Source organism: Eulemur rufifrons, chromosome 19 (genome assembly GCF_041146395.1).
Source record: "Eulemur rufifrons isolate Redbay chromosome 19, OSU_ERuf_1, whole genome shotgun sequence".
Lineage (NCBI taxonomy): Eukaryota > Metazoa > Chordata > Mammalia > Primates > Lemuridae > Eulemur > Eulemur rufifrons.
This window is the reverse complement of record NC_091001.1, coordinates 91841875-91856662: the sequence shown is the minus strand read 5'-3', so window position 1 is coordinate 91856662 and position 14788 is coordinate 91841875. Positions and strand designations below refer to the sequence as shown.

At 45.5% G+C, this 14788-nt stretch overlaps 1 protein-coding gene across 2 annotated transcripts in view; it reads right to left on the bottom strand.

Moving 5' to 3' along the window:
• Positions 1 to 14788, bottom strand: part of XDH (xanthine dehydrogenase) — a 62069-nt gene that overhangs the window by 12146 nt on the left and 35135 nt on the right. For both annotated transcript variants that reach the window (XM_069494825.1, XM_069494824.1), the window contains 12 exons: positions 14504 to 14673; positions 12243 to 12366; positions 9955 to 10074; positions 9387 to 9483; positions 8361 to 8485; positions 7455 to 7588; positions 6932 to 7019; positions 5653 to 5739; positions 2222 to 2413; positions 1880 to 2025; positions 1074 to 1155; positions 438 to 533 (listed from right to left, as the gene is read on the bottom strand). In XM_069494825.1, the coding sequence (XP_069350926.1) occupies positions 438 to 533; positions 1074 to 1155; positions 1880 to 2025; positions 2222 to 2413; positions 5653 to 5739; positions 6932 to 7019; positions 7455 to 7588; positions 8361 to 8485; positions 9387 to 9483; positions 9955 to 10074; positions 12243 to 12366; positions 14504 to 14673 (1461 nt within the window). The remainder of the gene's footprint in view (positions 1 to 437; positions 534 to 1073; positions 1156 to 1879; positions 2026 to 2221; positions 2414 to 5652; positions 5740 to 6931; positions 7020 to 7454; positions 7589 to 8360; positions 8486 to 9386; positions 9484 to 9954; positions 10075 to 12242; positions 12367 to 14503; positions 14674 to 14788) is intronic.

Genomic DNA, 14788 nt, shown 5'->3' with positions numbered 1-14788 from the left:
AAACCTAACGGTGACAAACAGTGGCTTTTAAAGCTAACCCTGGCTTTTCATAAAATCCAATTTGGCCAGCCCCCATGAGCCGAGCAGATGTGCTGACTCTAATCCAGCCCCATTATCCTGGCTCTCCTCTGAGGACTCTCTTGGAGCACGGGAAACCAGCTACCTTTATACACACAGCACACCCACCTTCCACACAGACATGCTGGTAACGGAAGTGTCTGCAGAGATCCCCTGCAAAATCCCTTTGCACATGTGAGAAAACTGAGGCCAAGAGGGCAAGAAGACTTGCCCAGGGTCACATACATGTGCGTGACAGGGCCGGGCCAGATCCCAGGCCTATTTCTGCACGGGTGTACCCACTGCTCTGTTGCTCACAGCACCTTCCCTTACGACAGACACCACGGTGCTGCGAGGATGCCCACCGTCCCGCTGCTCACCTGGACCATCTTGGTGTGCAGGCCCTGGCCCATCTCAGTGCCCCCGTGGGTCAGCAGCACGGAGCCGTCGGTGTAGACATGAATCAGGGCTCCTGCCTAAGCAGAGAGAAGGACACCAGACACAAAATTCAGTAAATCCTAACTCAGCTTAAGATGTGGGATGAGAGGTATGGAACCCAGGAAAAAGAACACCAGCAGCAACTTTCTGGATGTAAACCGCAGATGAAAATGATGGCAGCATAAACCTCATGATGTGATCACATAGACCCTCAGTAGGATGCAAAATGTCTTCATAGCCCTCTCTGTGTCTCTTACCCTCAGGGGGAAGTAGGCCAGATCTCTCTGTGCTCACTCGATAGATGAAGAAATGGGACGAGAAAGGCAGAGTAGCTGTCCTCAGTCCTGCACTCAGGAAGGGCAGGAGCTCGAGGTTGGTCCCAGATCCCTGAGTCTCACTGCCCGTGACATATTGGACAAATAAGAATATGCAAGCTCGACTTTCATTGAAATGGCAAAGAGCTCCCCTGGTCAGCTCTGTTACCAGTGACAATGAGATTTCCCTTGCAATTCCGTAAACAGGGGATCATGGGGTCCCCATCTGGTGGAAATGGAGGAAATTTTATATAAAGCAATTACCTGATTCAGAAAAGGAACTGTGAAGCTTATTCCAAACTTGACAGGAATTATACACAATCCTCTCTTTTTCCAGCAATTTTCCCTGGAGAAAAAGGAACATTCTCATAGAAGCTTCTCTGCCATATTTATGTCAGATTGGACATATTTTCAGTCAACATCTTCGCATCACATCAAAACAGGACAATGTTTGCAGCCACCCATATAGTCATCGTCAAAACTGAGTTGTGCCCCAACAGTGTAGACAAAAATGAGAAGTGTGGAAATTTGGGTCACGGGTCCTTTAGTACAGCTAGAGCCCACCCCAGGTGGAATTCATGCTGGGTCAGAGTGCTCTGGTGATCTTGGACTGTCATCACCTCAGGGACACACTGGGGCTTACTGATGACAACGATGCCTTCTCTGTGCTTTGTCATCTGAGTGACTCCGTGAGGAAGACAGAGCCAACATAATTATGTACATTTTGCCAATGATCAAACTGAGGCCCAGGGAGATGGAGTGACTGCCAAGTCACGTTTGTAGACTAGTGTCAGAAGTGGGTATGTAACTGTGGTGTTCTTACTCCTGGGCTGTAACACGGTGTGCCCAGAAGGCACACACATGTGCAAAGATGAACCACAGCTATTGGGCTATGCCGCTGAGTGCAGGCTGTGAGCCCACCTGCCCCAGGCTGAAGATCACTACAAGATCAAAGAGATTGCTATGAGCTGGCAGACTCAGCAGCCTCAGCAGTGAGCCATTAAATTATCAGCTGTAGAATATGAAACCCAAGAGAGCCTCAGCACATGGACTCCCCTCCCAGCTCTTACTTGTTGAACTTGTCAACCTCACTCTTCCGAGCATGGTACTGAGAGCTTGCTAGACAGTCATCCCAGCACCTGGGCAAGGTGAACCCCTCAAGCTTCTGGTTGAAGTGTGTCAGGTCCCCTTCTTTGTACAGGTTTTTCCTCCGCACCTTCCCAAGGAGAGAGACACTGAGGCCTTGAGGGTGGCAAGAGACTGGGAGGGCACAGCCTACACTGAAGCCTCCAGCCCCCTCTTCAGGACCCGCCTGTCCTCCGCCCCCATGGGAGAGGCCCACGATAAAAAGCCACTGTCCCCGCCAAGTGGGCTAACCCACTCTGATTCGTGCGACCAAATTGCCAGCTTACCTCCTCTGCGGGCAGCCCACAGGTCACGGCAACTTCACTCATCCAATTCTCAGCAATGAGCATGGCCTGCGGCCCCCCAAAGCCCCGGAAGGCCGTGTTGGAGGGCAGATTGGTCTTGCACAGAAGCCCAGTGCCCCGGATGTTGGGGATTTTATAGCAGTTGTCCATGTGGAATAGAGCTCGCTCCATGATCTGAAGCACAGGAAACCAAAATGGGAGAGAACGGTAGGCTGATTCCAGCAGCAATTCAAATCAGAACCCAGAGGGCTGCATCCATGCCTTGCCTTCTTCAAGATTTTGTGTAGATGTAGGCAAGATTATTCTAAAATTTATATGGAAAAGCAAACGAACTGGAATAGCTAAAATAATTTTGAAAAAGAAAAAAATCAAGTGGGAGGAACCAGCCCACTCAATTTAAGATTTATTATATATCTACAGTAATTAAGGCTGTGTGGAAATGGTAGGGGGGATAGTCACATAGATCAATGAAACAGAATAGGGAACCCAGACATAGACCCACTCAAATATGCCCAACTGATTTTTTACAAAGGTTAAAAAGCAATTCAGTGGAGCAAGGATAGCCTTTTAACCACGGTGCCGGAGCAGTTTGACATTCATAGGTTGAAAAAAAAAAACAAAAGGAAGAAAGAAAGAAATGAAAACCCTTAATCTAAGTCTCACATCCTATACAAAATTAATTCAAAATGGATTGTGGGCTTACATGTAAAATGTAAAACTGTAACACTTTTAGAAAGAAAGATAGGCAAAAATCCCCAGAATCTAATGCCAGGCAAAGAGTTCTTAGACTTGACACCAAAAGCACTATTAATAAGAATATAAATTCATAAATTTGACTTTTCCAAAATTTTAAACTTTTGCTCTTCTAAAGATCCTGTTAAGATGAAAAGACACTGCACACCAAGGGAAAATACTTGGGAAACGTATATCTGACAAAAGACTCATCTACAATATGTACAAACCTCTCAAAATTCAACAGCAAAACCACAAATAGTCCAATTATAAGATGGACAAAAGACATGAACACACATTTCACTGAAGAGTATATACAAATGAAAAATAAGCACATGAAAAGATGATCAACATCATTAGCTATTAGAAAAATGCTAAATAAAACCACAATGAGATATCACTGCATACCTATCAGAATGGCTAAAACTAAAAATAGTGACACCACCACCAAATTCTGGCATGGGCGTGGAGAGAATCACTCAAACATTGCTTTTAGGATATAAAAAATGGTACAGAAACTCTAGAAAAGACTTCAGCAGTTCCTTCAAAATCCAAACTTGAAACCACCGCATAATCTCCTAACTGCACTTTTGGGCATTTATCCCAGAGAAATGAAGATTTATGTTAATACAAAAACTATGCACAAATATATATAGCAGCTTTATCTGTAATACTCAAAAACTTGGAAACAATTCAGATGTTCTTCAGTGGGTGAATGGTTAAACAAACGGTTGGACATCCATACCATGGAATACTACTAAGCGATGCAAAGGAACAAATAACTGATTCACACAATTTGAGTAAGTCTCTAGAGAATTATGCTCAATGAAAAACTCAATCCCAAAAGGTTTCATGTTGTATGATTCCATTTATATAACATTCTCAAAAATGACAAAATTATAGAAATGGCAAACAGATTAGTGGTTGCCAGGGGTTAGGGAGGGAGTAAGAGAGGGAGAGAAGTGGGTTTGGACATAAGAGGGCAACTTAATGAATCTTCACCATGGTAAGCATGTTTTGTATCTTGACTGTATCAATGTCAATATCCTTGTAAGTAATATTGTACTATAGTATTGCAAGATGTAACCTTTGGAAGAAGCTGGGTTAAAAATAACCCATTAGAACATGGGCAAAAGATATGAACAGAGGTTTCACCTGAGTATATACAGTAGATACATGAGATGGCTCTGTATTATTTCTTACAACAGCATGTTAATCTATAATTATCTCAAAATAAAAATTTCAATTTGCAAAAAGTATACAGTATGATCTTGACTTCTAAATGACAGATAAGGAGGTGATGTTGCTTGGTACTAAAGGGACCCAAAGAACAATACAGGACCCAGGTTCTCTGAACCCTGCTTCAATGGTAAAGACATAACTTACCACTAAGGTCAATCATTTATTTATCAAATCAACAAGTATTTAAAAAGTGCTCACTGTGCGTCAAGCACTATGGAAGGTATGGGGGTTATAAAGAAGAATAAAATATATTTACTGCTATTGAAAGGTCCACAACCCAGTAAGAGAGACAAAAACCTGGATTTATAACCATTATTTCAAGTCATAGATGCCACAGGTAGTTTACAAGAGAATAAGGGACTAAGGTACTATTTACTCTGCATGATAAAGAACCAATAGGAGTCCACCAGATGGAGTTGAAGGGAAGCAGGGTTAACTATACAAAACATCATGTACAAAGTCAGTGGAAGATACAAGAGAAAGGTCTGTTTGGAAATCAGAGATCTTCGATGTGACTAAAGAAAAGGGAACATGACAGGGGTTGGGGGAGGGGACACAAAAAAGTATAAGACTTATGCACTGAAAACTATAAAACATTGCTGATAGAAAGGAGAGGAGATTTAAATAAATAGAAAGAAAATCCATAATTATGGATTGAAAGACTCAATATTATTAAAATCGTAATTTTCCCCAAACTAAACTATAAATTCAACACATTCCCTACCAAAATTTCAGCAGGCTGTCTTGTAGAAATTGACAAGCAATTCTTAAAATTTATATGAAAAGGACTCCAAATAGCCAAAATAATCTTGCAAAAGAACAAAGTTGGAGGCTCAGATTTCCCAATTTCAAAATTTACTATAAAACCGCTATAATCAAGAGAGTATGGTACCAGCATAATTATACACATGTAGATAATGGCACAGAATTGGGATTCCAGAAATAAATCTTATGTTCATTGTCAATTATTTTTTTCTCCCTAAATCTGCCAAGGAAATGCAATGGGGAAATCGTAGTTTTCTCAAAAAATGGTGCAGGGACAATCGAATATCCATATGCAAAAGATGAATTTAGCTCCTTACCTCATACTATATAGAAAAATTATACACATATCATATATATACACACACACATAACATGCACACACACACACACAATGCCACCGCACCATACATAAAGCTTTGTAACTAACTTCGCTAGCTTGGCGAATTATCCTGAACAAGAAGGATGGGTTTATCAGTGAAATAATCTGATCGTCTCTGTACTTTAGAGATTAATCAAGGTTGGGAAACCAGAAGGTGGCGACCAGTTAGGAGGCTATTGCAGCAGTAACAGGCAAGAACTGGGGAGGCTTGTGCCTGTATGGGAACAGGCTGTGGGGCACACTCTTGGCCTCCCCGTGACCCCTGGGTGCAGGGGCAGGAGTGGGTCCTACTTACACCCCGAGAGAGATCCTGGGTGTTCCCCGCGTTGCTGAAGTGATCCACCTCCAGAGCCACGACCTTCCCGGTCTTCATGAAGCCAACCTGATAAAGGGAGAGTGATGTCTCAATGGTCCCCTTCCTGTCTCTGATCCTCCCCTCCCACTTATGCTACATGGAAGAAACAGAAAGAACAAGACATCACACCGTGGAAACAAAAGCGACCTGAGGAGGTCACCAGAAGGTAACAGGGGAAGTGGAGAGAAACTAACACCTCCCCGTGGTGCACCCTTGCTGCCTTGAGCCTGCACACACTTTCCCCACGCCCCTCCCTCCTGCTGCCTGCTCCCAGTTCCAGGAGAGGAAGGAAGGTCAAAAAGAGAAAGTCAGTCGTGACTCACTTTCAGGGCAGGGAGGGAAGGGCTGGGAAGAGAAACTAGGAAAGATACCAGAGCATCCCCTTTGGTCAGCAGACAAAAAAAGCTGCACCTTGCACAATAATGTGCTTGCACATTCTTGACCTCATGTAACCATTAAAAATACCCTTTATGGACCATTTTACAAGGTGGAAACTGGGACCCCAAAAGATCAAGGTACTTTCTTCAGGCCCACTAGAATTTGAGAATAAGAGAAATACAATCCCTTTCTGGGAGTTCAATCATGAATAAAGTCTGAATACATCAAGGGGTGATGTTCAAGGCCAGGTCATGGAGAGAGAGGGTGCCCAGGTTTCCAGAGCTGGACTGAGCCCTGGGAGGCTACCCTGATGCGTACAGGGAAAGGCTGCATTGGTCACCCATAGAAACCCAGAAAAAGATGGTCCCAGAGAGAAGTCTGGGCAGTGCCCAATCCATGGTCCGGTAGAGCAGGTGCCCATCCTAACATCTTGTGCTGTCCAGGCCCCTGGAAGTTTTATTTTCCACTGTAAATTACTAACCAGTCACTCTGAGTTTTACACGAGGCCTGTGAACACTGGGCCACGCGGCACAGTGCCTTTGCCCCATGTCTGCTGACAGATCACGTTTCTGAGCCTGACTGGCCAAAGGCCAGATGCAGAATACAGCAGACTCACAGAACTCATGAAGCCGCCCTTGGGAATGGCCTGCCAGCCTCCCCGGGACCACCCTTCTGTGTTGCTGTTGGCCTGTTTGTATCTCTCTCCTTACTCTTCCTTCTTTGAATTTCTACAGATAGTCGTGAAAAAGTAAGGGTATAGCCTGGGGTCCCTGGACCTTTGGCCTCAGGTTTACTTACAAAATGACACTGCCCACCCCAGCACAGCCCCAAAATCTAGAACCTTATATCTGGCCAGGAAGGGATGTCTGCCACCAGTTATCAGCATGTCCTCATCACGGTCCAGCATGCAGCGCACAGGGCGGCCGGTCCTGGGGTGGGTTCCAAGAGAGTTAGAAACCAGTGAGTCTTCAACAACAGCCCAGCCCCGTGAGTTTCAGGGAGGAAAACAGCAGAGAAGCTGCCTTTTCCACCTGGTCCACCAAGCAGACCTGTGCTGGGCTGCTTGACCACCTAGGCGCTGTGCAGGACAAGGTGGGGAATACAGGCTGGGAGGTGTGTCCTCAGCCTAGGAGAGCTCACGGCTGGGTATGAGAGATCAGATGTGAACACATGTGTCAGAACACAAAGAAAGAGGCCATGTTACCCTCACCCTGTGCCCAAGCATTCTAAAAACAGAGAGCTATAAGAATTCAAAGCAGGGGGAAACTACTTCCAACACAGGGAAATCCAGAAAGCCTTCCTGGCAGAGGCAGCCTCATTCTTTTTCCTAGAGCCAGCTGGAAGAAGCAGGCTTTGGAACTCACTTGTGTGCAGCCAGGGCCACTGCCGTGGACACCACAGTACTCCGAGTCTCCTTCCCCCCAAAGGCTCCTCCCATTCTCTTCACTCGGACCAAAATCCGGTTTGCTGGAACCCCCAACATATTTGCCACAAAGCTCTATGGGCAAGAGACAAAACACTCTCACTGAATGCATCATCGGGACTTATTTCAGGCCTGACCCAGAGCCCCCTGATATGCATGGGCCTAATTACTGCTGTGAATTCTGAAACTCCTTGATTCAAAATCCCCGTGCAGCCCTGCGGCTAGTGGTGCTGGGGTCCAGCCCTCATCAGTCACTGCAGACTGAATGCAGACACTTGTTTCTAACCAGAGGGGTGAGCAGCTGGTCACAGGATGCTTTTAGGAACTCATTCCACCTGGCCAGGGACTGGTCAGTCACCAAGGTAGGACCAGCTGCCAAAAATGCCGGGAACCACTGTCGCATTACAGGCAGTGAGAAATGGGGCATATTTAACCTGGTGCAGATAATTTAATGGTCCTTGTGGCTATCACCTAATCCAACCCACTCATTTTACAGATGAGGAAACTGAGGGAAGATATGACTTGACCACGGCCATGTGGCACTAGAATGATAACAGCCAACACTTACCAGGCTCTAGTTCAAGTATTAAAACTCTTCTAATCATTGCAATAACCCTACCAGGCCCCATTTTAAATATATGAGGAAACTGAGGCCAAGAAAGGTCATAGAACAAGCTCAGTGACACTGCTTGTTGGTGACAGAGTCTGTCCCCAGGACCATTACACTCAAGTCCCCTTCTGGACCAGCCCAGATCTCCCTCTTCCCATTTGCCACGCTGCCCTCTTGGTCAGCTAGGACCTCCCCTGTTACCCCCCAGCCTCTTGAGCTGACCCTCATGACATCTACCTGGGTCTTCATGGTGTTCTGTGTAGACACAAAGAGCTCCATCTCCCCTGCCTCGTTTTTTGGGACAGCAATGGTGCAGTTAGTCTCCAGGTAGAAGTGCTCTTGGCCACCGATGTACAGCTCTCCTGAAGAGCAATGAGACCCCTCCCAGTGAGCCTGATGCTACAGAAGGGGCAGGTTTGCTTAGCGAGAGAGTGTGCTCTGCCAAGTGGCCTGGGCAGGAACTAACTGATCACAGATAACCTCTGGGGTCCCTGACTAGGGTAAAAAAGGACCCCAAAGTCTTAGCCATCTGGGAGCTGAGAGTTCTCCCATCCCTCACAACAAAGAAACCAGATGACACTGAAATGCATCAGGTACAAAGTGCTTTTCTCATTGCAGCCAGTGGAAATCGAGGAATTCTAAAACTATCATTGTAAAAAGTAAAGAAGGAATTAATAGATGTGCTTCGAAAAGCTGAAAACGAGAGCATCTCCCAGAACTGAAGCTACCAGGCCTGTTGCAGAGTTAGCTACATACTGACTTGGCAATGCACAATAGCCAATGTCAAAAACAATCCCCAAAGGGGCTAATCAGCAGCCTTGTCCTGGGTGAGAGCTATGGACCTAATTTCAGAGCGTCAGAGACAGAGGGGGAGGGAGAGCAGGGGAGAGGGCTAGCTGAGGATGGGTCAGGACTGCCTTCAGGTAGGTGGGGCAGGGGAGGAGTCTGTGTGGTTAGAGGCTTAGCAAACCCAAGGCCGCCAGGCATCAGTGGCCATTATCTTCCCCAGACAGTCTTCCAAATCAGAATACACTAGAATCTCTCTAGAATCACTTAGATCCAGCCTAGAGAGAGTGGAGATTAAGATAAATGAGGCTCTATCCTAGCCAACTGTCTACTATTTTGTTACAAACATCAGAGAGCATCTTCTGTTAGGAAGTGTTTGGAAATCACCTCCCTTTTTCAAGGCTCGATGTGTATCTCTTGAATTTAATTTGCAAACCAGGGCCACCCCATTCTCAATGCTGCAGGGTACAGCTGTACCTGAAACAACATTATCTGCTTCAGAAAACCCCTTCTTGAGGTCTCCCTTCTCAATCTTCAGCTCAGATCCATAAAAGGAGTTGTTCTTTATAGCATCCTGAGGATCACAAAGAAGCTTTGGTCACTCAGCTTTTAGGGGGAAGAAGATGGTTTCTGACTGGGGAAAGACAGGCGCTCAGAACTGTTGCCTGTCTCTTCCCCTGTGGGAATCGCTACCATCTTCACAGACAGACTTAAACTAAGCCCTATTGTCCTCCTGGGAGTCCTATCCCTCCATTTCCTCAGCTGCAGATGGACAACCCTGGATTTTGAGGAAAAGCAAATAATCCCACAAGAAAGTAATTAGAGCTGAAATTTAGGGGAGGAGGAACTCAGTTTAGTTGATAGTGGACTGAGCCTAAGATCATAAAGGTTTCACTGGACCAGAAATCCTTGGGCTGGAAGGGATTTTAAAGTCCTCTACTCAAATCCCTACCTGCTGCTCGAATCTCCTCTAGAAGATCCTAACAAATGTGTCTCCAGGGACAGGGAGCTCACTCCTCTACACGGGCAGCACATACTTAGTTACCTCGATTGTGATAATGGCTGGAAGTTCTTCGTAGGTGACTTTTACCCCGTGAGCGGCTCTCTGTGCATGTTCTGGGGTGTCGGCAACCACAGCACCGATGATGTGCCCAACACAAGTAACCTAGGAGCAGAGGCAGACTGCTAAAGAACATAACCAAGCTCCTCATGAAGCAAATTATTTTTGGATTGTTCAAAAAGGCAAAGAAGTCACTGCCCTCACAATCAAAGTACGTTTCAGGAATGTGCTGCAGGCTTTTTGTTGCCTTATCCTACTAATTGAGATTATATGCCTCTTCATAAGTGCTTAGAATCGGTAGAACTGGAACGGAACTTAGAGATCACAGGGATCACTGGGATCAGGATGGCAAACATATTTCATCTCAAGGGCCAATCTGATTATTTAGTACTAGCAGCTACTGAGACGCTGCACTGGGTGGAATCTCATGATTGACTATTGATGTCTGCCATGAGCACAACGGGAGATACGGCACCAGGAAGTGTGTGTGTCAATCTGGATTTTCTTCAGCATCCTTGGTCTTCATGTGAAGACATGGAGACACAGAAGGCAAGGTCACAAGTGGCCAGTTACTAGATCAGGACTAAATCTTAGGCCCTGACTCCCAGTTTTATTTCTTTCCACCACACCACACTCTTTTATGTTCCATTTCCTAGATTTATACCAAAAGCTTCTCAAAAGCTGTGATCATGTCTTGTGGACATGGGCCTATTAGATGCCCAAAAGCAGGAGCTCCCAAATGCTAGTTCTTAGACTTGATGATCCATAAACAAGATTCTTTTCAATTTATGTAATAATAATTGGTTTTGTCTTTATTGTTTTTTCATATTTTTTTATTTCAGCATATTATGGAGGTACAAATGTTTAGCTTACATATATTGCCCTTGCTCCCCTCCACCCCGAGTCAGAGCTTCAAGTGTGCCCATCCCCCAGACGGTGCACATCGCACTCATTATGTACATACATACCCATCCCCTCCCACTCCCCATCTGCCCTACACGATGAATGTTATTACTATATGTGCACTTAGGTGTTGATCAGTTAAAACCAACTTGATGGTGAGTACATGTGGTGTTTATTTTTCCATTCTTGGGATACTTGGACATCTACACTCAAATGTTTATAGCCATTTCATATTTGACAATGTTTCCTGTATGGTTTTAACATGTCAAATAAACCTAATGTCTGTCTTAGACTTTCAGTGACCCTAATACATAAAAAGCTAGTTTAAGGTCAAAAGACTGGATTTAGAACTTGGGTTTGGAAAGTTTATCAAATATCAAAGGTTTTTCCTTTAATAATTCAGTTACATAAAAGCTTAATGGATCTCCTTCAGGGATAATTTTCCTCCAACACCCTTCTCAAAATTAACAACAAAAAAATTATTATCCAACTCATCACTTTGGATTACGAGGTTTCTGACAATAGGAACCAATACTTAGCATGCACGTCTCTAATCATTATCTCTTGAGGCCCCAGATAAGTTATTGACTTTGTTAGTGCAGTGGCAGCCGAACCTGGTTAACTCTCAGTAACCATAATGCTAGCAGTGCTCTCAGAGGCTCTTGAAGTTTGTAAAGTAGTTTGTTCTTCCATCAAATGCTGTCCTTGTGGAGTCCTTGTGTCTCATATTTGCAATTTTTTGTTCTTTCTTTTATGTCAATTATAAGGCGAATTTACCCTTACGATACACCTACTTATGTATAATTTGCAGCATTTGATCTGTATTGGAATTATAAAATGACTGAGAACCATTCTATGAGGATTCTATAAGGATTTTTGTAGCCATTGTCTTAAATGTTTGAAACTTTTTGTTATAGGATTTCATATAGTTGAAATCAATAGATAAGCTTTTGTATGAGCTCATATAAGTGAATTATCAATACATATAGTGGGGGTATTGTGATTTCTGGTTAGTTTGTTTAATGAATTCTTATTTTCTTTTAATAAAGGAGCTTAATGTTGTGCCTTAAGAACCCAATTGGTAATTCAAACGCAATCACCAGCCTTGTTTTACTGCCAGTTTGGCATGAAGTCGTCCTACTATGTATAAACAGCAGCCATCAATTAAATAAACAGGTAACATATTCTATCTCTTTATAGATTTTCCTGAACCCATAAAGAAATTCAAAGTAACCTCACCGATTGGATGATGGTTATGATACAGGCAAATGTATAGTCTTGCAAGATTAGGGATTTGGAGCAATGAGCACAAATTAAAATGTCAATACTTATTCCAATTACTTAACATAGAAAAAAAATTTAAGACCTACCTTATCTTTTGCAAAGACTGTTTCATCATCACAAAGTCCAGTTACGTTACTCCCAGGAATATCACTGGCTGAGAGGAAGCAAACAAACCCTGGCACCTTCTTAGCTTCTAAAGTATCTATGGACCTGCAAGAATGAGGGTGTGAGGGGTCAGGCCAGCAGGCTTAAGCAGGGGACCCATCACCTGGTTGGATAACCCTGTCTTCATTTTAATGGGCTTTCCTCCACCTTAATCCTTCCCTTCTCTGCTTTCTTTTCTATTAGATTCTAATTCAATTCTGCTCTACTCTGCAAATGTTGGTTAAATGCTTACCGTGTGCAGGGTACTGTGCTGGGTGCTGCTGGGGTATAAGATGAATATGCCAGGCCAGGCCTCCATGACCTTATGCTATGCCCCCTCTGGTCTCCAAGGACGAGGGGGCCAAATCGCAGTAAGCGGCGTTAACTCTGGAGAGCTCTGGCTAAAAGCCACATTCGCAGCTAACACTCATCCAGAATCAGCATATTAGGGCCCTTGCCGTGCCACGGATACAATGGCCGTGAGCATCTTCACACAGCCAAGTGTCTCTCCTCACGTTAATGGTTCTATGCCAGCACGACCTGGCATCCCGGCATAATCAGGCAACATGGACCTCAAAGGGAGAATGCCTGAAGAGCTTATCAATTGTAACAGTCTAAACTCAGTCCTGATCACTCTGGCCCATGTCCCCATGGAGAAGGAGGGCAGAGACACCTCAGGGAAAGGTATAGAAACTACCCTAAGTGTCAGCCATCTTCAAACAGTTAATCCTCACAAGAAATCCTTAAAGTAATTATCACTACCCCCATTTTACATCTGGGGAAACTCAAGCTCACTGACGTTAGGTAGCTTCACTGCTACCTAAAGTCACTCCCCTGGAAAGCAGCTCGACTGGGATTAGAACTGAGGTTAAGTCAGTGCAGCTCTGCCCACCACACCCCCTTCCACATGCCTGCAGCCCAGGAAAGCCCTGATTTTTGCTGTCACAACAACGTCCCTCCCCACCCCATCCTCCTCCATCCATTCACACGTTGCTTGGATGGAGGTGGTTTGAGTGTAGACAGCCTGGGTTATTGTACTGTCAACAGGCGCTCAAGACAAGGACAAAGGCAAAAGAATGTACCCTGCAGCTGGCAACCCCATGAACTTGAACATTTTCTTTCAGGGACCTGGAAAAGTTGATTGATCTGTTAGATTTTCCCTGTATCTGGTTCACCATTCTGGGAGCCTGTCTCCAGGCTGGGAGCAGCAGCAGAGAAAAGACCAATGGCCAGAAGATCTGATCCCTTGGCCACACAGTGGGAGGAGCTCTAAGGAGGGTCTTCCCAGCTGTCTACTCAGCAGGCCGTGTGTCTAATGCCCACTGGGAAATACGGTTCATACTCGCTGGGCTGAACACCCAGAGGTGGCACAGGACAGTTGCCCATGCCAAATCAGCCATTTACCAACTATGTGGCCTGGGGCAGGTAATTTACCCTGTTCGTGCCTCAGTTTCCTCAACTGGAACAGGGAGAGAATAATAGGACCTGCCTGTGAGGTTGCTGTGAAGAACAAATGAGCCAGTATATTGTAAAATGCTTTAAACCAGGTTGTGGCAGATATTAAGTGCCATATGAATGTTAGGTGTTGTTACTATAGAAGTAGCAATTCTTGCTGTTTGAGCTCTCAAAGTTCAACAGACACACATGAGTAATTATTCTCTGCTAGGTGCTTTGCAGATGCTGATGGTAATCCTCACAAAACCCCCTATTACGTTGGGGAAACTGAGAGTTTAAGTGCACAGGCCAAGGTCACGGTTGCTAAGCACCAATCCGGGTCTGCTAGACTCTAAGGCCATGTTTTTCCCTTTACTGCTCACTCAGGTTCTCCTGAGATTTGGCATTTCAGCTTAGCCTGATATCCAGACTGCAAATCTAGCCTGGCCCTGTCCAAACCCCCTCAGCAGCTGGAATGTCATCTCCCTCTGTTCAGCGCTCCGAGGCTTTCCTGACCTGGCCCTGCCTCCCGCTCCAGTGTGAGCCCCCCTCGCCCTCCCAGGAGTAGACCTTCTCCAGGTGCCACTGGGCCCCTCGCCCTGCCTGCTCCTCTCCGTTCCGTGGTTTTTAGATAATTCCCTGTCTGTCTTTCTAGACTGGGGTGTCCTGGCAGAACCTTGTTATCTTTGTGTCTCCAGTGCCTGGCAGGGTGCTTCCCAGTGCCTTCCTTCCGGAGTGCCACCGGCTCCCTGGCAGCAGCGACACTCACTTGATCTTGGCGTGGGCCCGGGTGCTGGTGACCAGCCGGAGAGACAGCTCATTCTCGTAGCGAGGGATGTCGTCACAGTACACGGCCTCGCCGGAGGCCTGCATGTCTGCGGCCAGGTGGCGCAGGGGCCGGCCCACCGTGTCCTCCTCGGACTGATCCTTGGGCACCTCCTGGAACAACACGGTCACCAGTTAGGCTGAGCTGCTGAGGACACTGCTCCTCTACAGGCCCAGGGCAAGCTGTGGAGAGCTTCAGGCTAGATGGCAAAGCAAACCTGAGGGAATA